We start from the raw sequence: 22685 nt of genomic DNA on the forward strand, positions 1-22685 counted from the left end.
CAAATTAAAAACAAAAGAAATTTAATCCCCAATGTGGCAATATTGAAAGGTGGGGCCTTTAAGGAGTGATTGGGTCATGAGGGCTCTGCCTTGATAAATGGATGAATCCATCCATGGATTAATGGGTTATCATGGGTGTGGGACTAAGGACTTCCTAAGAAGAGGGACTTGGGCTAGGATGCTCAGCCCCCTCACCATGTGATGCCCTGTGCCATACCTCAGTATCCTGCAGAAAGTCCCCACCAGTAAGAAGGATCTCACCAGGTATGTCCAAGAGAGTCCAAGTACCCTCTTGGACTTCTCAGCCTCCATAACTGTAAGAAATAAATTGTTTTATTTATAAATTAGCCAGATTTAGGTATTCTGCTTTAAGCAACAGAAAAATGGTCTAAGATACAGGTGCTCTTCTAGTAGCAAGAAATATGGCCACTAGAAGCCTCAAGCCTAAATTTGTATATTGATTGATCTAAAAGAGACCCTCTTTCTCCTGGCATCTAAACATCAAATCTCATAGAAAACTCTGGTTATCTGTACTTGTGACACATACTCAGTTCTTCAGTCTATCACAGTGGCCAGGAAATGGGGTACTCTGATCAGAGTACTGTAGCTGACAGCTCCACCAAGACTATGTTAAGTGGGAAACAAGTTTCCTACAGGAACCACAAAAAGGGTATGGAAAAGCAGAAAAGTGGTCTGCATGAACAAAAACAGCCCACAGAAATCTACTTCATAGATTTGTCATGAGACAATCAATTTAAAGCATTTAGCATGGTGCCTGGCACTTAAGTATCAATAAATGTTAATTACTACCATAACTGAGAGACAAATAAATGAAGGGAAACATTAATAAATGAATAACGGTTGAACATACAGATGAACAGGTGATGATGAATATATGAAAAAATAGGTGAAAGAAGGAAGAATGGGCTGATGGAGAGACAAAGACGAGTGGACATATAGACGGATGGATGGATGGATGGATGGATGGATGGATGGATGGGGCAGAAAAATACGGGCAATTAAATCTGCTCCATTATATACTCTAGATCTGGAATGGGAAACAGAATAGCACTCCACAATAGTGTCTTCTGAGAGGTCTATCTCTTGGGTCTGGCAGAACAGTTCTCTGGGTGACTATACACTGACCCAGTTCTCCTCCCTTTCTCACTTGGAATGCAAAATCTTGAGATAAGGAAGAGGTGACAGAAACAGATAAGGAACAGGCTCTGTTCTAGTCCCACCCCAGAAACAGAATATCCTTCAATGTTTTAGCCCAGGAAGTCACATTGCCCTAGGGTATAAAACCCAAGGCAGGCTGCTTTCTGGAGTCCTTGGCTGCAGTGCAAGTGGAGCTGCCCTGGGCAGCTTTCCTGAGCCTGAGGGCTGCCTCACAATTAATCCTGGGGCTCTATTTCCCTTGCTGCCTACCTGTAAGTAATAAATCCATTTCATATAACTTGTTGGATATGTTCTCCCACTGGACTCAGACAAATTGTACACAGTGAGCCTGCTTCCTTTGTTTCCCTGTTATTCTGTGAGCTGACCAGACCCTCTCCTCCAAACTCCCTCTCAATTTCCAGGATAGGGAAGCTACAGTAGAGAATGAGGATGTTCTAGGCCAAGTTGTCCTCCAGCTATTTTAACTCAGCTCTGGAGCACAGGAAAATGGGTCAATAAGGGAGAGGGACAGTGCTGGCTGGGCCAGGAGGGTGAAGTCCTAGAGGCCAGAGATGAGAGATAGGGGAGCTGAACCTGCTTCCAAAGAATGTTCCCTTTAGCTTCACTTTCCAAGGGAGGAATGGATCTCAGATGGTGGATATGTAGGCACTGTGACGGGCCTAGGGAGATCTGGAGAATCTGGGAGGGGACCTTCTCATCCTTACCCTGCTCCTGTGATTGTCCTCAGGGAATCTAGGGGGTGGCTATGTCCCATCTTTCCCACTTCTCCTACCCCCAGGTGTCTTAGTACTACAGAGAAGAGCTGGCAGTGAGGAACCTAGGGAAGAGACACATTCCTACCTCTGACCCTAATCTTGAACCAAACCCTGACTCCCAGCCTTGAGACTGATGGCTCAAATACCTCCAAAGGAGCAACATCACAAACCTTGCAAATCCTCCCCTAACGGTAATAGTGCAAACTCTCCTACCTTTGTCCAAACTGCTTATTGCTGAGATTCTCAGAGCTGAAGCCAAAAAGTGAAAACCAGGTGCAGTCTACTGAGGAGAGTTGTGAAAGAGAAAAGTTTCCTCCACAAAAAGGGAGAAACGATGGGGAGATATTCAGTGGGAAGGTATTCTGCTATCAACTCATGGACTGCAATTCACTTCTGACACTAGCCATGGAGAGTTAGCACCAGAATCCACAGGTTTAAGAGAAAGGTCCCCAACAAGACTGTCCCCAATTTAGATACCAGCCACAAGTAGGGTCTCCAAGCCACCCACATTTCTGGCCAACTGACTACAAGTCTGGGAGGTTCCCAAACCCCCCGTCAGTTTTGATAACTTGCTAGAATGACTCACAGAACTCAGGAAAGTGCTGTGTTTAATTAGTTTATTAAGGGTGTAAATCAGAAACAGCCAAATGAAAAGACACACAGGATGAAGTCTAGGAGGGTCTCAAATGCAGAGCTTTTCTCAGTGGTTTCTCCCTGTGGAGACATAAGGTGCATCACCCTCCTGGCATATCAAAGTGTTCATCAACCAGAAAGTTTTTTGTTTTTCTTTTTTGAGACGGAGTCTCGCTCTGTCGCCCAGGCTGGAGTGCAGTGGCCAGATCTCAGCTCACTGCAAGCTCTGCCTCCCGGGTTTATGCCATTCTCCTGGCTCAGCCTCCCGAGTAGCTGCGACTACAGGCGCCCGCCACCATGCCCGGCTAGTTTTTTGTATTTTTTAGTAGAGACGGGGTTTCACCGTGTTAGCCAGGATGGTCTCGGCCTCCCAAAGTGCTGGGATTACAGGCGTGAGCCACCGCGCCCGGCCTGGTGTCTGGAGTTTTTATTGAGATTTCCTTACAACAGCATAACTGAATTACTGGCCACATACCTGAATTCAATCTCCAGCGCCCACTTCCACCCCAGAGGTCAGCCTGGCCCAAAGCCCAACCCTCTAATCATGTGGTTGGTCTTTATGGTGACCAACCTCCAACCTGAGTCGTCTCATCTCTTAGCATAAACCCAGGTGAGTTCCAAAGGGCTCATGAGTAACAAAGACACTATTACTTGGGAAATTCCACAGGTTTAGTCTCCCTCTCAGGAGCCAGGGACAAAGGCCAGTCAAATTCTTTATTACACACCAGAAAGGGAGGAAGTTTCTGAACGTAGAAAATGAGTTTTAGGGGCCATAAACAGGAGACAGCCACAGCCCCTGCAGATCCACACACACTCACTGACCCTCAGTCTTCCAAGGACTCCCTCGCCCTCATGATCATGATCCTTCTCCTGCTTGCTCTTCCCATCCAACCTCACAACAGTCTCAAAGACTCCACACAAGCAGAAGGCCTCTTGCTGCTCTCAGGGACTCTACTCATTTGTCCATCTCTGCTCATCCTCCACGGCCTCCTGTGTGGCACCACTCCTCTTCTCGGCATACTAGTTTTCTTGCCAGGAGTAAGTAAAATGGGGCAGGGGTTAAACGGTAAGGTGAGGGGCATAGCAGGGATCAACACGCAGGTCTCACGGAGTCTGTAAAGGAAGCTGAGTTTATGTTGTGAACCCAAAAGTATCTGAGACAGGTCTCAATCAATTTAGAAAGTTTATTTTGCCAAGGTTGAGCACACACTCATGAGATGACACAGCCTCAGGAGGTTCTGACAACACGTGCTAAAGGTGGTCAGAGCACAGCTTGGTTTTATACATTTTGCGGAGACATGAGACATCAAACAATACCTGTAAGGTGTTACACTGGTTCAGTCTGGAAAGGCGGGACAACTGGAAGTGGTGGCTTCCAGGTAGATAAGAGACAAAAGGCTGCATTCTTTTGGGTCTTTGATCAGTCTTTCACTGAATACACAATTTACATGGAGTGGGGAGTAAAGGAATAGTCACACAGATGCCTTAGTCTGGCTCAGTGAATCTGCATTTTTGCATAAACAATAGGGCAGAAGAAGCAATTAGATATGCATTTGTTGGCCGGGCGCGGTGGCTCAAGCCTGTAATCCCAGCACTTTGGGAGGCCGAGACGGGCGGATCACGAGGTCAGGAGATCGAGACCATCCTGGCTAATACGGTGAAACCCCGTCTCTACTAAAAATACAAAAACTAGCCGGGCGAGGTGGCGGGCGCCTGTAGTCCCAGCTACTCGGGAGGCTGAGGCAGGAGAATGGCGTAAACCCGGGAGGCGGAGCTTGCAGTGAGCTGAGATCCGGCCACTGCACTCCAGTCCGGGCGACAGAGCGAGACTCCGCCTCAAAAAAAAAAAAAAAAAAAAGATATGCATTTGTCTCAGGTGAGCAGAAGAATGACTTTAGGATCTGTCCGTTGTACTGCACCTGTGAAGATAAGCTATCAGTTTACATTGTCAGGGTGAAATTCAACACAACTGTCTTAAGGTAAAGATCTTGAGGCCCACAAGGAATTTCCCTGTGGACCAATTGTGAGGGAGGTACGTAGTTTTTTTTTTATCTTTGTAGTTATCTCTCTTAGGAATAAAATGAGAGGCAGGTTTGCCTGACACAATTCCTAGCTTGACTTTCCCCTTGGCTTAATGATTTGGGGGTCCTGAGATTTATTCTCCTTTCACAATGTCAACATCCAGGTCCAAGTATGAACCTGAGACTGTATATATGCCAAATGGGTGTGCCCTTGTGATGACTGTACATCCTGTGTGACATGGGTATACCTGTGCATTGTGTGTATTCCTTTGCAGTCTATGTGTGTGCCTGTGTGGTGTGGGTACGCCTATACCCTTTGTGTGCACCTGTGTGATATAGATGTGCCTGTACCCCAGCTGTTCCTGTATGTATCAGTGCCTGGATGGGTCCTGGAGCCATCTGGCTGCTCTCTCTTTATAGGCTCTGTCTCTCTAGCCTGGTCTTCCCAGAGGAAGAAGAGAACAGTGCATGTGGGTGGAGTAGAGAGCAACACTAAAGCTCTAGACACAGATATCCCAAGTTCCAGTCAGGGCTGTGGCCTTCCCATCTTAAGCCCTAAAGCTAATACTCACTCCCTAGCTCTGGGTGATACCAACAATTCTGAGGACTCTGCCTCTCACCAAATCAACACCCAATTCCTGGGGACATTTTTGGTGCCTTCTGCTACCTCCTCTTCAGGGATGGCTGCAGGGCACTTTGTCCCATGAGTTGAGGTGGAGAATGTCCAGTCTCCTCCACTCCCAATAACTTCCTCCATCATCCAGGTCTCCACTCACCATCTTACTTCCTTCACTCTCCTTGCCCAATCCCTCCCACAAGGAATCCCCTAAAACAGGTTCCCAGATGTGGTCCCCAGCATCTGCCCCTCACACCAGGGCCTTTCAGGAAGGTGAGTTCTATGGCTCCATTCTCTCTGACTCCAAATTCACCACACTGAGAGGCAGCCTCTAGACCAGCCCTGGATGGATTGCACCATCTGGAGACTGCAGAAGACCTCTGCCAAGGCAAGCCTGGCCCTCCCCAGTCCTGTCTGCCCCCTCTGAGCCCCATCTAAGATTACAGCCCATGGCCCTTCCTCTCCTTCCTTTCCCAGAGCAAGAGCCACAGCAGTTAGGCCATGAGAGTGCCAGAGAAAGCCCTAGCCTGGGAAACAAAGGACCAGAAGGGAAGACCAGGCCTCTAGTTCCTTGGCACCAGACCTGACCCAGCCAGGCCTGGAGTGTCAACGTGAGTGTGAATGTGAGTGAAAGGGTGAACGTTGTGAAAAGCACAGATTCACAACTCCCAGACTGCAGTGCTCCCAATAAAACCACCTAGCACCTATGGATCTGTCTGCCTGCTATCTGTACGTGGCTCAGGTAAGGGAAGTCAAGTATGAAAAGGAGAAAGACGGTGAGATGGGGGAGGTATCCATTCCTCACATTTCAACCAGAAGAAACTTTCACCCCACTTATTTCTGGTCACTCCCTCCTATACAGTCGGCCCAGCCCCAAGACTCTCTTTCCCCTTACTCAAACGAACTACGGCTCAGTATCCCAGGCCTTGGCTGGGATGTTAGAGGTCTGGGGCAACTATTTCCAACCTCCCACACTGAGTTAATTGCCCTTTCCTGGCACCTTCTACTTCTTCCCGCCAGTCTGCCCCATTTATTGTAAGAATCTGACTATTCTCTTTTGATCCTCCCAGCTCTACCCCTACCTCTCAGAGGGCAGAGAAGGTGCCTGTCTTGTTTGTTTGTGGGGTTTTTTTGGTTTTTTTTTTTTGAGACAGAGTTGCTCTGTGGCCCAGGCTGGAATGCAGTGGCGCACTCTCGGCTCACTGCAGTCTCCACCTCCCAGGTTCAAGCAATTCTCTGCCTCAGCCTCCCAAGTAGCTGGGATTACAGACGCCCGCCACCACGCCCGGCTAATTTTTGTATTTTTAGTAGAGACAGGGTTTCACCATCTTGGCAGGCAGGTCTTGAACTCCTGACCTTGTGATCCACCCACTTCAGCCTCCCAAAGTGCTGGGATTAAAGGCGTGAGCCACCGCGCCCGGCCACCTGTCTTCTTTACTACCACATTCTCATGCCCAGCACAGTGCCTGACACACCGGTGGTCATTCAGCAAATATCTGTTGATTGAATGACTGTAGGGAAAAAAGTATATCACAGGAAGATAGGTCTCAGGCCAGAGAGGAAGGGCAATGACCCTGTGGACATTCAGTGGCTTAGCTGAGGCCACTCAACCAGGTATTTCCGTAGCCTGGCCTTTTCTAGACTGGACTCTCTCTGAGGACGTATTCCTCCTCAGCCCAGGGTCATACAAGACCTCTCTCGGCAGGCAAGAGAGGCACTTGGCAGGGCAGAAGTCAGGGACGGGTAGAGGAGACATGGGGATTGGGAAAACAGTACTGGACTGAGTCCCAACCCTCTTTTCTTGCTGCCTGGTGCGGAAGCCTCAGCCTCCCAAGGTGTAGCTCCAAAACCTGACTCCACACCTGTAAAAGAGATCCTTTGCCCGCATCTTAAACAACCGACTCCGCCCCTGGCCTCACCCCCTAAGATGACGTTTCGACTCCGCCTCCTCTGGGAGACATGCAGACCCCACCCCTTCCGGGGGACAGGCAAATCTAGTGCGCGACGGCATCCCTGTGACGTAATGGTAACGGTCCGTTTCCGGGGTGGAGCCAGGGAGGGCGGGAGTTTAGGCTGCGCTGACCCCTCTCAGCCCCCCCTCCAGGTGACCCCAGCCCCTGAAAATCCTCACCCAGGGCCCCAAATCTCCCAGCCCCATGACCGCCAACCTCTCGCCCTGGCCCCCTAAATGCCCCAGGCCCCGGAGATGACCGGCCTCCTCACCCCTTAACTTCCAGTGCCTCCCAAATTTCCAAGCCCACCCTGTCCCGTGGTGGCAACTGAGGCTTCCCGGGGGCATCAGCCTCAGATTACCTGAGAACTGGGCAGCCTCGTCCTGAGCATGACGGAGAAGGGGACCTGGGGCTAGGGAATCCCTGATTCAATCATGCCGCTCCCCAGGAGACGTTCGGAGCCCAGGACATGTCGGGAATGCGGAGATACGAAGTGGCGCTGGAGGCGGAGGAGGAGTGAGTGGAGGCGGGTTCTGCGGAGGAGGAACCAGGAGGCTCCGGGGTGGGGGAGGGTGGAGTTCTGCGAGGGCGAGGGGTGGGCGGGGCGAGCCTCCGAGGGGCGTGGGCTGCGAAGGGTGCCGATTTTAGGGGCGGGGCGGAGCCTTCCTCGAGGGCGAGGCGCCGTGGGGCGGAGTCTGTGGGGTCAGCTCCGCCCCGCCCCGCCCCGCCCCGCCCGCCTCTGCCCTCTCTCTGCAGGATCTACTGGGGCTGTTTCTACTTTTTCCCCTGGCTGCGCATGTGGCGGAGGGAGCGGAGGTGAGGGGGCTGCGATACCCCGGACCCGCCCCGGGCATGGTCGAGACTCAGTCTCTGAGGACCCATCGGGGGGATTCCGGTAGTTCCCGCCCCGCCTCATGCCAGTGTCGGGTCGCCCCACAGCTCAGCGCACCCCGGGGAGCAGAAGCTGGAGCCTCTGCGAGGCCTGATGAGCTGTCTGTCCAGCGGCCTGGGCCCTGCTCCCCAGCGCTCGGGTCGTGGCCTCCCGCGCCGCAGCCCCACCGCCGCTGCCCAGCCAGCCAGTGCATTAAAGATTTAAACCGAAGCTCACCGTACTGACCTCCTGACTGCCGCCGCTGTTGCCATTCGAGCCGAGCGCCCCTCCCTACACTGGCTGTGTTCCGTACTGACAGGGCGTACCTCCCTAAAAGGCTGCCCTTCCACGTCAAAGCGCCTCATCAGTGTCAGGCCTCCTGTTACTATCAGTGACTGTCTCCCCCAACCCCAAGCCCCAAAAACCCATACTGTGAATATCCTATATGAAGAGAACTAAATAATCCTGCCTGTTACTCCCTTCCTCCGAGCCAGGACTTTGCCAGCTGTCTGAAGAATCTTCTCTGCTGGGAGTGTATCTCAAACATTTTAAGCAGAGGTGTAGGATGTAGGCTGTAAATGAGAAGAGGGGGAGATTCCTAGAAGCTGCCTGCCACAGAGGAGGGACTTGGGTTGGTGACCTTTCCTACAGTTCATACCCCAACTTTTGGCTTCTCCAGTCTGATCCCAAGTTTAGAGATCCTTGGCATCAGCCTACCTAGCAGTTCTTGCTCCCTCCCTAGGAGAGTCCAAGGGCCACTGCTCTCTGCCGCCCCCTTCTGTCACCCAATCAGTCTGGGACCCACTAACTCAAGTGATGAGAATCAGAGGCTGCTATGTGGGCCTGCCTTCAGTTAGGGACTGGACCCAACACCAGAAAGGGCACCACAAGATTAAGTTAAAGAAAGAGACAGCCCAGTTTCTGGCTTTCAGCCTGCAGCTACCCCTGCTACTGCAGATTTTGGCTAGGGAGAAGACTTGGTCTTAAAGGGGAGAGGTGGGTGCACACCCAGAAGCATTTGCTTTTTGCCTTCCGAAGGCCTCTGGACCAACAAGTCCAGGAAAGACCAGAAAGTATGTATCGCACAGCCAACTGATGGAGAAGGTCTTTGATAAGACCCAGGAACCTGGGAGATTTCCTTGGGATTTCCTCAGTGGCTACACCCAAGCCTTGGAGCACAAGAGAAAGGCCTAAGCCCTATCCCAAGAGAAAGCCTACTCCATAGAGAGTGGCTGACCCTACAACAGACGACTGCAACAAGATAAGGGCTGGATTACTGCTTTATGACTTAGTTTATGTTTCAAATATAGAGCAGGACTTGCAGATTGAGATCCCTGGACCAGGAGTGGGAAATTCTTCAAGGAGCCAGGGGTACTGAATTTGGCAGCATACCGCCACCCTAGGCAGTTCCCAGCTTCCTGGAAAGGACTGGATAAAGATGAATATGAGCTTTGCATTGAGGGAGAGGGTAAAGAACGGCTGGGTGTGGGATTAGGAGAGAAGTGGCTATAGCTGGAGGGTGGGATGCAGGGGGTATAGGAGTTGGACATGAGGGTGTGACTGAACCTGGGTAGGGAGGGGGGATGTTCCTCCAGGCCCAGGAAGGAGGCTGGAATTTGAGTAGAACAAAGATGTAATTGAGTACTTGAGTCTGATGTCTTCAACAAGTCAGGGACTGGATCTGGAGACCCCAGGCCCCTGCTGGCAAGAGGTTGGCATTCCTGGAACAGGACTAGACAAAAACAGGAAGGTAAGATTCATTGGGTCTTTTACCTGTTTTGACAACAGTAACCTAGCACCAAAGAGCTTTTATCTTCCCTCCTTATCTACCCCACCTTTCCTCCCTGTCTCATCATCCTGGGGAAAGCTGCCCCACCTCAGCATCTCCAAAGCACCCTCAATATTACCAAAAAGGGCCTTCCCCCAGCTTCTCTGAACGTGGCTGGCCTCAGCCAAGACCCCTCCTCAGCCAGAAGGGCCTGCTCTAAGAACCCATTCCCATCAGTTTCTCTGATAAGACAGTCAGGTCAGGCCAGGAAGTGGGGAGGAGAAGATGAAGGCAAGCTGGTGCTCGCCTGCCCTCTGCTCCCACCCCACCCAGAACTCCCTTATCAGAATCTGTGTGTGCTAGTGTGAATTTGCTTGTGATTGGATGACTGTGAAAACACAACTGGGTGGGATTGGGAGTGTAACTGGGGCTATATAATTTTGTCTATGGTTGTCTGATCACGAGTATGACTTTGTGAGGTTGACCGAATGATTGAGGAGTGACTTCGAATGTGTGGCTATGCATATTTGAGTGTGAATATCTATCGTTAGAGGTTGCTGTGGATGCTTGACTGCCCTTACTCACTGTTCCATCAGTCCCTACATCACACACTAATCCTTCCCTCAGCTTCACTGCCCAGAGCTTAGGAGCACATGGAAAATGGCTGTCCTAGATGAGGAAGGGATCTGTGGCAACAGACCAAGAATTAGGGCCCAGGAATGTCACAGGATACACAATACATCTCCAACCACCTCTGACTCACCTAGTGCCCCAGGTAAAAGGCACCCAGATAAAAGGTAGGGGAGGAGGAGAGAGAGAGAAGGAAGAGTCTAGGCTGAGCAAACATGAAGGGGCCCTCAACCTTCTGCAGTCTCCTGCTGCTGTCATTGCTCCTGAGCCCAGACCCTACAGCAGGTGAGTACTTGGGGGTATAGAAAGCTGGGGGTCGGCCGGGTGCGGTGGCTCAAGCCTGTAATCCCAGCACTTTGGGAGGCCGAGACGGGCGGATCACGAGGTCAGGAGTTTGAGACCATCCTGGCTAACACGGTGAAACCCCGTCTCTACTGAAAAATACAAAAAGCTAGCCGGGCGAGGTGGCTGGCGCCTGTAGTCCCAGCTACTGGGGAGGCTGAGGCAGGAGAAGGGCGTAAACCCGGGAGGCGGAGCTTGCAGTGAGCTGAGATCCGGCCACTGCACTCCAGCCCCGGCAACAGAGCAAAACTCCGTCTCAAAAAAAAAAAAAAAGAAAGCTGGGGGTCTGGGTGAATGGGATGAAGTTGAAAAGACCCAGGAAATCAAACCTAACCTCCAGCTGTCTGGCAGAGAGGTTCTTGGTCAGGATCCCTCTGAACACATGGCCCTGTTGCCCTCTAGCATTCCTACTGCCACCCAGCACTGCCTGCTGTACTCAGCTCTACCGAAAGCCACTCTCAGGCAAGCTACTGAGGAAGGTCATCCGGGTGGAACTGCAGGAGGCTGATGGGGACTGTCATCTCCAGGCTTTCGTGTGAGCTCCCACCCCTGATACCCCTGACTCTGACCTCAGTCCCAACCCCTAATGCTGATCCCAACCCCAGCCCTAACTGCTAATTCTGATGCCAACTCAGGTTTTCATCTGGTCCTTGCTCCTAACCCCTGGACCCTAATCTCATCCCCAAGCTATGGCCATACCTTTGTACCTTTCCCTACCCAGGCTTCACCTGGCTCAACGCAGCATCTGCATCCACCCCCAGAACCCCAGCCTGTCACAGTGGTTTGAGCACCAAGAGAGAAAGCTCCACAGGACTCTGCCCAACCTGAATTTTGGGATGCTAAGGAAAATAGGCTGAAGCCCCCAATAGCCAAATAATAAAGCAGCATTGGACAATAATCTCTAAGTACAATCTCCAAGAACTTCCTTATTCTCTTTATTCACACCTGCGCAACCCCTGCAAGGGGAAAGGCCAAGAGCCAAGGACCCACGCACACTCCCCAGGCACCTACATACATGCATGCAGAGAACACATGTTCCCTGCCTCACAGACACATGGTCACACATGGATACAGATGTACACATTACATACATTCCTCGAGCAGAACTCCAACTCTGGGGTGAAATCAGAGGTACAGGCACCTTTCAGCTGGCAAATTTGAAATACAGGGTCTCACAGAAATGGGCTCCAAACAGAACTTCCAGCTGAGACCCAACCATAGGGATCTACTGTCCATCCATCCACACCAGCAAGACAGAATTATAGGTGGACTCTGCCGAAGCCCTCCTGGGTCCTCTATAGGTTTGGAGCTCCTAGAAGAAGCAGGAGGCAAATCAGGAGAGACAGTAGGACTGGATCTTGGCCCAGACCCCCTGAGAATGAGGGAGGTGACTCAGTTCTAAGCTTAACACTCTGAAGATGAGTAGAGGAGCCCAGCTCTGAGGGAGCCTCTTCAACACGCTGAAGATAAGGGAGTGGACCTAGCTGTGGGCCCAGGAACATTAAGAATGAGGGAGGGGACCCAGCACTGATCCAAGACACCTGGAAAAAAAAGGATGAATATCCAGCTCTGAGTCTAATACCCTGGAGGAGTATTAATACTAATACCCTGGAGGGGAGTCCATCTGGGGGCCTTCCTTGGTACCCTGAGAAAAGGGGAAGTGACCCACTTCTTAGCCCAGGGACTCAAGAATGAAAGGCCCAGCCCTCAGCCTAGACATCATTAAAATGAGGAGACCCAACTTGGATTCCCAGCATTTTAAAAATGACTAGGGCAGCCAGCTTTTAATCTGGACACTCAAAATAGGGGCACACATATCCAAGTCCAAATCTCCTGGATGTCCTACTCACCTGGACGCCTGTCCACTGGAATCATTGGGGCCAAGAACCCAGGCTTTGGGGATCCATCCTTCCCGCCCCGTCTCATCCTCAGCCTGGGGCATAGAAAGGTAGCTGTCTCTCCAACAATATGAGGTATCTCAGTCTCCTCCAAAGGGTTTATTAGTAAAGGGTCAGGAGAGGAATCAGTTAAAATCAAGTGGGGCATGGGGGATGGAGGTGTGGGGAGGTAGTTCCAGAATCAGACAGGTTCAGTGGGCAGTCATGAAGGGTGGAGATGAATGTGGTCTATGGACATCAGAGCATTTGTGAGGATCAGAGGCTGAGGGACCGATGGCAGTCACTTACCAGAGCCCCAGTGCCAGGGCTCCAGCCATCAGTCCCAGGAAAGAAAGGATTCCCAAAGACGCCAGTACAGCTACCTGCTCCAGAGAGTCCCTGTGATCTAAGAGGGAGGGCCACATGTTACTGAGAGCAAGGCTGACCAAGCTTGGTGTCCCCTTTTCTCTGGGGTTTTCACTCCTTTACAACTCTTGCCCATCTGCCCAAGCTCACCAAGTAGCCGAGGGTGTGGTTGGAGGGAGGGCCTTGGAGGAGCAGGGCTGTCCACCTGAGGCTCCACCTCTGGCTGCATGTGTAGCTGGCCCCAAGCTGGTACCTCCTTTGGTACGGTCCCTAAAGGAAGGCAAGACCCAATAAGTGTCCATATGCTGGTGGGGACAGGGGTCACGTCCTGTGCTCAAGGCCAAGGCCTAGATTGGAAGTCAACCCTCCTAGGAGGAGGAGCCTGATAGGGCATGGCCAGTTCCTAGGGAGCATCGCAAGCTCCAAGCTTGTAGAAGTGGAGCCTGTAACTGCAGGGGTGGAGGCCAAGGGGAAGGACTTAAGCTAAGACAGGGCTGTAGGCAAACAAGACTAAAGTCTGGGACAGTAATTGCGGTGCCTGCGTGGACAGGGCATGTGTCACCTGGCTGTCTTTCGGAATTGGTTCAGCTGATAGATGCTTTGGGGTGGGGCCTCTGCCCTTTTCTTTGGCTTTATCTCTCACCAGTGCTCGGAGTTCCCCAGGCCTCCGGGCTCCAGGTGCTCCAGGTGCCAGCATCCAGAAAGTCCCGGGCACTGACTCGTACAGCATGGGGTAGCCCAGCCACAGCATCTGTGATCACCTCCTCCAGTCCAGCTGGCTCCACCTGGGGGTAAACATGACTCACTGTTACCCAGCTTGTAAGTGCAGGGCCTTCCCAGCCACCATCTGCAAAGAGCACCCCTTGCTCCCAGTCTCATCCTAAAGCCTAGTAGAGCTGTCCAGGTCTCATGTTGGGTGTCTGGTGGGGCTGAGTCTACACCGAGTGTTTGTAAGACGGCAGTAGTGATTACTTAGAGAGGCTGTGGCATCAGGCAACCTGGGTTCAAATCTTTGGTGAACCACATATTGAATGACCCTTTGGGCCTCTCTGTGACTCAGTTTCTTCATTTGTAAAATAGAGGTGAATATACCTAAACAAAACAATGTATGCAAAAAGTGTAGCCAGGAACCCCACAGGAAGGCAGCACTAAGTAAATATTAGTTATTATCTGATGCTGCTGCTCCCCAGTCCTGATACCAGCCAACCTTTAACATCTCCTGAGATTCTAATTCACTGCTATCCTCAGCTGGGGATATGAGTGTTTGTAGGAGACGTGCCTCTAGGTAAGGCACTCCTTTTCCTAAGAGTTATTTTTAGGCTGGGCACCACGTCTCACACCTGTAATCCCAGCACTTTGGGAGGCCGAGGTGGGCGGATCATGAGGTCATGAGTTCGAGACCAGCCTGGCCAATATGGTGAAACCCCGTCTCTACTAAAAATACAAAAAGTAGCCAGGCATGGTGGCAGGCACCTGTAGTCCCAGTTACTCAGGAGGCTGAGGCAGGAGAATTGCTTAAACCCAGGAGGCAGAGGTTGCAGTGAGCCAAGATCATGCCACTGCACTCCAGCCTGGGTGACAGAGCGAGACTCCCTCTCAAAAAAAGAAAAAAAAAGAGTGTTTTTTTTTTAAAGCCATTGCTATCTTCCCACAGATGGGCTTCACATCTTAGTTATAGCCCCACAGGACAGACACTCCATCTGTCAGTCACCACTGCAACCCAGCACCCAGTACAAAGCCTGGCCCACAGGGAAGTGTTGGGTCTTCAGTGACCTGCCAGCACTGGGAAGCTACACAGAACACCCAAGATCATGAAATCAGAGACAGGACCCACAGCCGCGGGTTGGGACGCACTCCAGGCCTCACCGTGGACCAGGCTGGATGCTGTGCCGGACGGTACTGCAAACGGAACTTGAGCAGGAAGTGGGGCTGGCGCGGCCAGGAGGCAGGGTATGTCCAGCTGGCTCGCAGGCGTCGGGGGAAACCTGGTACCGACTCTACCCGCAGGCCCTGGGGTGGGTCAGGGCGCACTAAGGGCGTCAAGACACAAAGTCAGGGTAGGCTATGGGTCCCCGTCACTTCCCTACCACTTTCCAAAGTGTGTGTTTAAAGGAGCCTTAGCCGGACTCCTGAGAGGGGAGGGGAAATCTTAAACTTGATCATTCATTAGACTCAGACCGGTCATCTGTATTATGAAATGGGCTGAGGCCGCGTGTGGTGGCTCATGCCTGTAATCCCAGCACTTTCGAAGGCCAAGGTGAGAGGTTCACTTGATGCCAGGAGTTTGAGACCAGTGTGGGCAACATAGCAAAACCCTGTCTCTACAAAAAATTTTAAAAATTAGCCAGACATGGTGGCACATGCCTGTAATCCCAGCTACTTGGGAGGTTGAGGTAAGGGGATAGCTTGAGCCCAGGAGTTGGAGGCTGCAGTGAACCAAGATCACGCCACTGAACTTCATCCAGGCTGGGCACAAAGTAAGATCCTATATCAACAAAAAAAGGAAGGAAAAGAAAAAAAGAAACCACCTGAGATCTGTGGGTGGGCTTTTGAAATGCTTGTTGAGTGAATAAAAGAGCAATTCTTATTTTCATCCAAGGAAGATGAATTGGCCCAAATTCCAGCTAGAGTTTTAGTGTCCCACTCCCATGCACAGGTCAAGGAAGGAGGGGCCAGCAAGGCAGGACATGACATATGGCTGCATTCAGTACAGGGCCCAGAGCAGGGCCTGCTCTGCGGCTAGGCAGCCAGTCAGGCAGTGTGGGTAGCAGTAGCGGCCTCTAGAGTGTGTGCTGAAATAACCATGCCTCCTGGGCTCTGATCCCTTTGCCTTCTTAGGCTCCACAGGGCCTTCTGTGTGTGAAATGGAGTCTATGTTGGGAGGAAACTGTTTGGGAGCTCTGGGAGTGGAGAGATCTGAGTCTATTTGGGGTCTCTGTGATGGGGGTCCGGAGGAGGTCTAGGGGTGGGTACTCACAGATGCTCTGCAAGCTCACATCCAGCAGGCGTGTGCTGGCGCCCAGTGGGTTCACCTCAGTCACATTAATCCGGTACTGGCTCCAGAACTCAGCCCCGTGGACAACACAGCGGGCAGCACCTAGGGGATCCTGTGGGCATGGCCAGGGCCCTGTGGATGGACTCCTCCTAGAAGGGAGGACATGGTCTTGGGCTCTGAAAATGCCTACTGTGGGACCCAGCTGGAGCCCCCACATGCTCCCTCATGTCCTACCTCTGGCTATCAGCTCCTAGAACTGTCTTCTTCCTGGTGGGGAGGGGGCCATCTGAAGTCATGAAGGAAAAGAGGGCCTTCTGCCCTCTCTGAGGCTTTCCTTAGAACCTACCTCCCTGCCTCCCACACCCATGTTGTGCCAGCATACCCAAATGTGTAGGCATCCACACCCAATCACGCACACACCTGTAGGAGGTGAGGTAGCGGGTGGGTAAACCGCTGATCTGACTGGGACTCCAAGTGCAAGAGAAGTTCTCATAGTCAGCTGCTTGGCAGGAGACAACAGGGCGGGCTGGAGGGTCTAGAGGCAGAGGGTACACCTGGAGACTGAGCAGTCCTCAGGTCCTCCTGGTCCCAGAGGGCTTACTCAGGTCCCATACTCCCTCAGGATCCTCTTGTGTCATCACTGCCACCCTCCCCAACTCACAGCCCAGCTGCAGGGTCACTGTGCCCCCAAGTGCACCATCCAGCGTCTGGCAGATGTAGGTGCCCTCATCAGTGCTGTCTGCCTGGGTCAGGACCAGTTCATGCCCTAGCCCAGAGTCAGGTCCCTGGAGCAGCCTTGGCTCCCCATCCCGAAACCAGGACACTGGGTCCCTGGAAGTAAGATGAGGTGACAATAGACAAAGACAAGATGTCAAGCATAAGTCAGACCATGCCACAGCTCTCCATTGGCTTCTAACTGCATTTGCAATAGAACCCAAATTCCTTTTACTGGCTTTCAAAGCCCCTTGTGAGCCAGCCCTTGCCTTCCTTTCCTTCTTCAGCTCCTCTCTGTCTCCCCCTCACCCACTGAAAACTCCAGCTACATTGGTCTTCTTTCTATTCCTTGGGGGTATTGAGCTCATTCCCACCTCAGGGCATTTTGCACTAGCTGTTCCCTCTGTCAGGAGCACTTATACCTTAATGTGCGCACGGCTGCCTCCTTCCTGACCTTCAGAAATCAGCTTCAACATCACCTCCTCAGAGAGACGTTTCCTAACTACCAATTAAAAAGTAACCACGGGCCAGGCGCAGTGGCTCACGCCTGTAATCCAGCACTTTGCGAGGCTGAGGCGGGTAGATTACTTTAAATCAGGAGCTCAAAGCCTGACCAACATGGTGAAATCCCGTGTCTACTAAAAATACAAAAAAATTAGCGGGACCTGGTGGTGCGTGCCTGCAATCCCAGCTACTTGGGAGGCTGAGGCAGAAGAATCACTTAAACCCAGGAGGCAGAGGTTGCAGTGAGCCCAGATTGCACCACTGCACTCCAGCCTGGGCAACAGAGTGAGACTGTCTCAAAAAAATAAATAAATAAATAAGGTAACCACTCAGTTGTCCTCTTCAACATCCCTCTCTTTGGCTTTTCTGCCCTGCAGGTATTACTATCTGGCAAGATTCTCCTTTGCGTATTGTCTTCCCCACTAAGATGTAAGCTCCGTGAAGGCAGGCACCTTGCCTGGCATTAGCACTCCTGTGTCCCAGAGCCTAGAATAGACCTGGCACTTGGCAGGTGCTCAAAACATACCAGCTGAATTTTCTGTTGAATAAGGATGGTTAGAGGGTTAGGACAGATAAGAGAGGTGAGGATTATGGACAGAGCGGGCAAGGATGGGAGGGGCGGGACATGAGGACTAGGCAGAGTCAAGAAAGGGTCATGAGTGTCAGACCAACAGGCAGGGGGCACTTACCCAGCAGTCACTCCAGGACAACACAGCTTCACGGACCTGCCGGGCTGCCCATACTGGACCCCTGTGGAGGGCACTTCTGAGGTGAGGCTCTTCCTTTACCCCCCTCCCCACTTTGTGAGAATGGCAGATAAGAAGCAGACTGTTAAAACCTAGGTGGTGGGGGGCTCACTGGATCAAAGCATCATGTTATAATCTGGAGACAGAGGTCAGAGAACAGGGTAGAGAGGGGACCTAGGTTGGATGACAGGGGCAGCGGTGGTATCACAAGTTAGGCATGGGAAGGGGCCACAGTGAGGGTGGCAAGTCATAAGTCAGAGTTGGGGGGTTGTAGAGCAGGGTTCTTCTCACCTGAGGGGCCCCAGGCCTGGGGGCAGGAGGAGGAGGCAGACACCAGGGCTGTAGCCACGGCCACCAGGACCCTGCTCAGCCCTGAGCAGCCGCTGCTCATCTGTGGGGAGAGGTAGCGTCAGAAATCCCCAACCCCTGAGAAGGGAGGCTAAAGCCTGGCTCTTCCTCTCCAAAACTGAGGCTTCCTAGAGAAAAATTGATGCACCAAGTGGGGTAAGGCCGTTAGAAATCACTGGGGGAACTGACCTGAGGTCCCCTTTCCCACTGTATACCCAGTGCTTCGCGTGTGCACACACACACATACACACGGACACACACACCCCCTCACACCCTCCATCTCAGTCCTGGGCTTAGGGCCCAGAACAAAAGCCGGAGGCAACAGACTGTGCCAGCAACTCCCCCTCCACCGCCCTTGGCGCCCACCCCTGGCACCAAGCACTGGCACCAGCTCAGCCACTCCCATTAACCCCTCCAGTCCAGCTGTTGGGAATTCTGGTATTTACCCCCACCTGGTCCAGGGCTTATCACCACCTCTGATTAACCTGGGCAGACCTTATCACCCTGGGGGAAGGCTGTCATCATGGATCTGAGCCCATGTGGCACTCCCACCCTGAGACCTACCCCTGCTCTGGCTGCCAGGCTTCTCGCCTGAACCTGGCTCCTTGCTCTGGCTACTGGAGCCACTCAGCTGGGCCTGGCTCTGACACTTCGTTGGTCTCCAGTCTGTGAAGCTGGATGGGGCTAGGGTGCAGGCTGGGGCTGTGTAGTTAAGCAGATCCAGATGCCCTGGCTGCTGCCAGAGGCTGGGGGTGGGTGAGGAGCCAGCAGATGGAGATGGAGACAGGGTGGCGGGGAGAGGAGGGAAGGGAAGGGGATGGGAGGCTAAGAGGAACTGGGAGCCTGCAGGAACAGGCATGGGGGCCACAGCACCAAGAGATACTCAGAGATCAGGACTAGGAGGTGATGGGGCAGTGCGGGAAGTGTTGGAAAGACTGGATTGGGGTCGGTGGAAACTCAAAAAGCTAACAGTGTGTCTATATTGCAGGTGGGGGATGCTAGGAGAGAGAGATTCTGGATGAGGGGGAGCAGAAGGAGGAAGGCAGTGGTGAAGTGGATGGAGAAGGAAGGGGCAGGCGGGGAAAGGGTTCTGGGTACAAGACCAGAAGAGGAAGAGCACGGACCCTTCAGGAGTAGGAGTAGAGCAGAGCAGGGCCTCCATGTGTCTGTGTGTCTGTCTCACCCCTGGCCACCCAGCCACACTTACCCTGCTTAGCCCCACCCTACCTCGGTGATCCCAGCGGCAGAGTGTCCATGGCCTCCAGGACTTCCTCTCACCAGCTACAGCCCCCGTCTCCTACTCCACTCAGTTCTGGGACCCCAAAGCCATCCCCTCCTTCCCCTTCCCTGCCCCGCCCCCTTGAAGCCCTGGAGCTCCACCGCCCCTAGCCAGGCCCCCTCCCCGCTTCTGCCTCCTCCCTCCTTCCCTCCCACCCAAGGCCCTGTGAAGGGAAGAGGCCTCCCCCAAGTCTGGAAAGGAAGCCACAGACACAGCCAAGGCCAGCAAGAGGGAAAGGAGGGTGGCTAACACTTATGTCCCTGTCAGTGAGAGATGCCCTGTGTTTTCACACAGCCAGACATAGTCACATTCACACATGGACTCACGACGCACAGTTAACAAAAGGGCATGCCTTTGAACACAAGTGGACACAATCAAATGAAAAATCAGATACAAACTCCTCCTCTTTTCACTCCTCACCAAATGTTTCCTTACGGCACAGCTGGCTGTGCTTCCAGGGGAAAGGAGGCCCCAAGTTGGGGGATATAAGGAGAGGCCAAAGAGTCCAGTTCCCCCTCCCCTGGAAGTTCCAGCCATTTCTCACCTCCCCCTCCACTCTTTGGGCCCCAGCACCAGGAAATGCCTTTGGTCCCTTGGTGCCAGATACACAAGACCCACAGTTACCCTCAGACTCACACACTCTCACATGTGGTCACTCACAGTCACACAGGCACAGACACACAGCCTCAGACTCAGATACACTTACACATATTCATAAACTCACGCAGTCACACACACACACAGCCCCTACCAGGGCTCACAGCACCGCCTAAAAGCAACTCCTCATCATGGTCTAAGCCCCCTCTCTCAGGGAGCTCTTAGCAGTGGCAGACCTGCATCTCATCACTGTTACAGGCCCCCAACTAGCCAAAGAGATCAAGATCAGCAGGGAAGGCAGGCACAGGGGCACAGGGAGAGACAAAGAGGCAGGAGAAGCAAAACTGGAAATGCACCCACATAGAGACCAGGGGAACAAAGCTATGAAGAAACACGCAGAGATATCTCTAGTAAGACAGCAATAGGGAGAGAAAACGGCATGTAAGGGAAACTGAGTCAAGCAGGGAAACAGAAAGTAAGGAGCAGTAGACCTGATGCTGGGGATTCTTGAGCAGAGGAAGAAGGAGGGGAAGCCACGTGTTTTGTGGGTGTGTCTGTCCATGCTGGACACTTAAGAGAAAGGTCAGTCCAATGGGCTCTTGAAGTAGGTCCCCCAATACATGAATACAGCTGTACTCCCACACGGTTTAAGTTAGGACCCAGCACACACACATAGTCACAAACCTCACTTTTGCTCTGCTACTGCTGAAGTCACACATTGGCACACACAGAGCCAGCCACCCACTCTCATGCTGGCAGACATGGTCTCAAACCCCACAGAGACCTTCCCAAAACACATTCCCTAATGTGGTCACAGTCCCTCTCACACAAACACACAACCCAGTCCCACTAAAAATGTGCATTGACAGATACATACATAATCCCACACTTGCACAGCCACATGCAGCCCCAGCTCCATGCACACTGACACACGCAGTCACATTAGCTGACAGCTGCACCAAGTGACACTCAGAATCGCACACAATGATACTGTCACACAGACACAGCCTCACAGGCACACACACACTGACAGTCGCCAGTCACTCCCGGCCTTTCAGATCATACATCACCCTGCCCCGCCCACTCGTGACAAGACTTTGGCGTCTACACCAGGCCTCACCTTCCGCGGCCGCTGCCGCCAGCGCCCTCTGCCCTCGCCCTCTGCCCCGGCCTCTACTCCCCCCCGCCCTGGGCCCCCCGCAGTGGGGGCGGCTCCGCCCAGACGCCAATGGAAGGAGAGGAGTGAAATAGGGGGGCTCCTGGCCCATTGGAGACTTCAACTGCCAATCACCTCCACCCCCACCTCCGCCGGACACTTCCTGTCCCGTCCCGGACTGAAGAGGCTGCCGGGGACAGAGTCTGGAGCTGGATTCCTGGGTCTCCGCCTGAAGGCCTACCCACCCTGGAACAGCAGGACTGGAAACAAGAGCCACTGGCCAGGTGATTGGAGAAGCTGAAGGTGCCCCTGACTCCAGATAAGGAAGAAGGAGGGCTGTGTAGGGCAGTGGTTCTCAAAGTTTGCTGGATATTGTGGTTTGAAAACTGCAAAACCCCACCCCATACCAATTAAATCATAATCTCTGGAGGTTGGACCTAGACATCAGTATTGTTTAAAACTTCCCAGATGCTTCCAAAATGCAGCCAAATCAGAGATGTAAGGTGTGTCGGGTATATGTATACCTCAAGAAACCAGCCACCCACCCAGGGCTCTCATCTACTCCCCAGTCACGGAAGCTCGAGGGAAATGTGTGCATACTGTGTCTATCAGATCTTCCAGACCAGGGCAACACGCCCAAGTTCCAGATACTTCCCCTTCAGGATCTCAGGGAAGAAAGACCCTGGTCTGGAAGGCACGCAGCCAAGGTTCTCCTGGGCCAGATTCAGTCACTGTCCAGCCTTAGTGTGATTTCCCCACCCACAGGCTTGGTTCCCCTGGGAAAAGAATGAAGGCAAAAACCATTCTGGCCATCCCTGCATCATTCACAATCCCTGCCTTCACCTTAAAATTTGGAGGACCCCAGGTGGCATCAGGTCTCCTGTGTTGCATAGACTGTTGTTCCCGCAGCATTGCCAGGGAAACAGGTCCAGAGGGGACAGAATAGACCCCAGGTCACTCTGAGGGCCATACCTTCCTTCCAGGCCCTGGGGTTCCTAACTCTAGCAGTCCCTTCCCTGTCAGAGCTGTTTCTGTTTGTGCAATGATTGGGGCACAAGGGCAGCAGAAGTATATGGTGCCCGCACATGTGAGAGTCTGGAGGAGCCAAGGACACAAAGCCATGTACACGCTCCCTACATGCTCCCTACCCGCCCCTTTAGCCCCTGTGGGCTGGAGCAGAGCCAAGCTGCAGCCACTCACAAAGCCAGGGTTCTGGCCAGCAGCCCAGGATCTGGCCACTGACCACTGGGATTAGGATCCAGCTCACCCGCTCCCCGTCAAACCCTCAGGCCCAGGCTTGGAGCTGACACCCTAGGTGTGGTGGCAAAAGGGGCTC

General features: G+C 52.7%; 3 protein-coding genes and 1 long non-coding RNA gene across 10 annotated transcripts; 2 read left to right on the forward strand and 2 right to left on the reverse strand.

Annotated features, from left to right (window-relative positions):
- Positions 1 to 1511: 1511 nt before the first annotated feature.
- LOC117099040 lies at positions 1512 to 8097 on the reverse strand. The gene is made up of 3 exons (XR_004443678.1): positions 7518 to 8097; positions 3390 to 3680; positions 1512 to 2648 (listed from the first exon to the last, which is right to left on the reverse strand). It is a non-coding gene; the product is annotated as an uncharacterized LOC117099040 (long non-coding RNA).
- LOC117099037 lies at positions 6653 to 8258 on the forward strand. Of its 2 annotated transcripts, none has more exons than XM_033238233.1 (4): positions 6653 to 7236; positions 7605 to 7672; positions 7913 to 7972; positions 8096 to 8258. In XM_033238233.1, the coding sequence occupies exons 1-4, from the start codon at positions 7132 to 7134 to the stop codon at positions 8250 to 8252; spliced, it is 390 nt and encodes a 129-aa protein (XP_033094124.1). In that variant the 5' UTR covers positions 6653 to 7131; the 3' UTR covers positions 8253 to 8258. The 2 variants fall into 2 exon arrangements, with proteins under 2 accessions (XP_033094124.1, XP_033094126.1); XM_033238235.1 differs by having other exon boundaries at positions 7231 to 7308.
- Positions 8259 to 9300: 1042 nt separating this feature from the next.
- Positions 9301 to 22490, reverse strand: IL11RA (interleukin 11 receptor subunit alpha). Of its 6 annotated transcripts, none has more exons than XR_004443676.1 (14): positions 21314 to 22490; positions 18261 to 18360; positions 17913 to 17973; positions 16667 to 16836; positions 16426 to 16540; positions 16240 to 16272; positions 15988 to 16154; positions 14865 to 15040; positions 13654 to 13795; positions 13161 to 13280; positions 12954 to 13050; positions 12618 to 12700; positions 11909 to 12079; positions 9301 to 9759 (listed from the first exon to the last, which is right to left on the reverse strand). XR_004443676.1 is itself a non-coding variant. In XM_033238227.1 (13 exons), the coding sequence occupies exons 2-13, from the start codon at positions 18358 to 18360 to the stop codon at positions 12063 to 12065; spliced, it is 1281 nt and encodes a 426-aa protein (XP_033094118.1). In that variant the 5' UTR covers positions 18882 to 21307; the 3' UTR covers positions 11674 to 12062. The 6 variants fall into 6 exon arrangements, 3 of the variants coding, with proteins under 3 accessions (XP_033094118.1, XP_033094119.1, XP_033094116.1); XR_004443675.1 differs by having other exon boundaries at positions 11859 to 12079; XM_033238227.1 differs by lacking the exons at positions 9301 to 9759; positions 21314 to 22490 and adding an exon at positions 18882 to 21307 and having other exon boundaries at positions 11674 to 12079.
- On the forward strand, positions 9759 to 11685 carry CCL27 (C-C motif chemokine ligand 27). Its single transcript, XM_033238236.1, has 3 exons — positions 9759 to 10710; positions 11170 to 11302; positions 11489 to 11685. The coding sequence occupies exons 1-3, from the start codon at positions 10641 to 10643 to the stop codon at positions 11622 to 11624; spliced, it is 339 nt and encodes a 112-aa protein (XP_033094127.1). The 5' UTR covers positions 9759 to 10640; the 3' UTR covers positions 11625 to 11685.
- Positions 22491 to 22685: the final 195 nt, after the last annotated feature.

Source organism: Trachypithecus francoisi, unplaced genomic scaffold (genome assembly GCF_009764315.1).
Source record: "Trachypithecus francoisi isolate TF-2019V2 unplaced genomic scaffold, Tfra_2.0 Lachesis_group16, whole genome shotgun sequence".
NCBI classification, from domain to species: Eukaryota; Metazoa; Chordata; class Mammalia; order Primates; family Cercopithecidae; genus Trachypithecus; species Trachypithecus francoisi.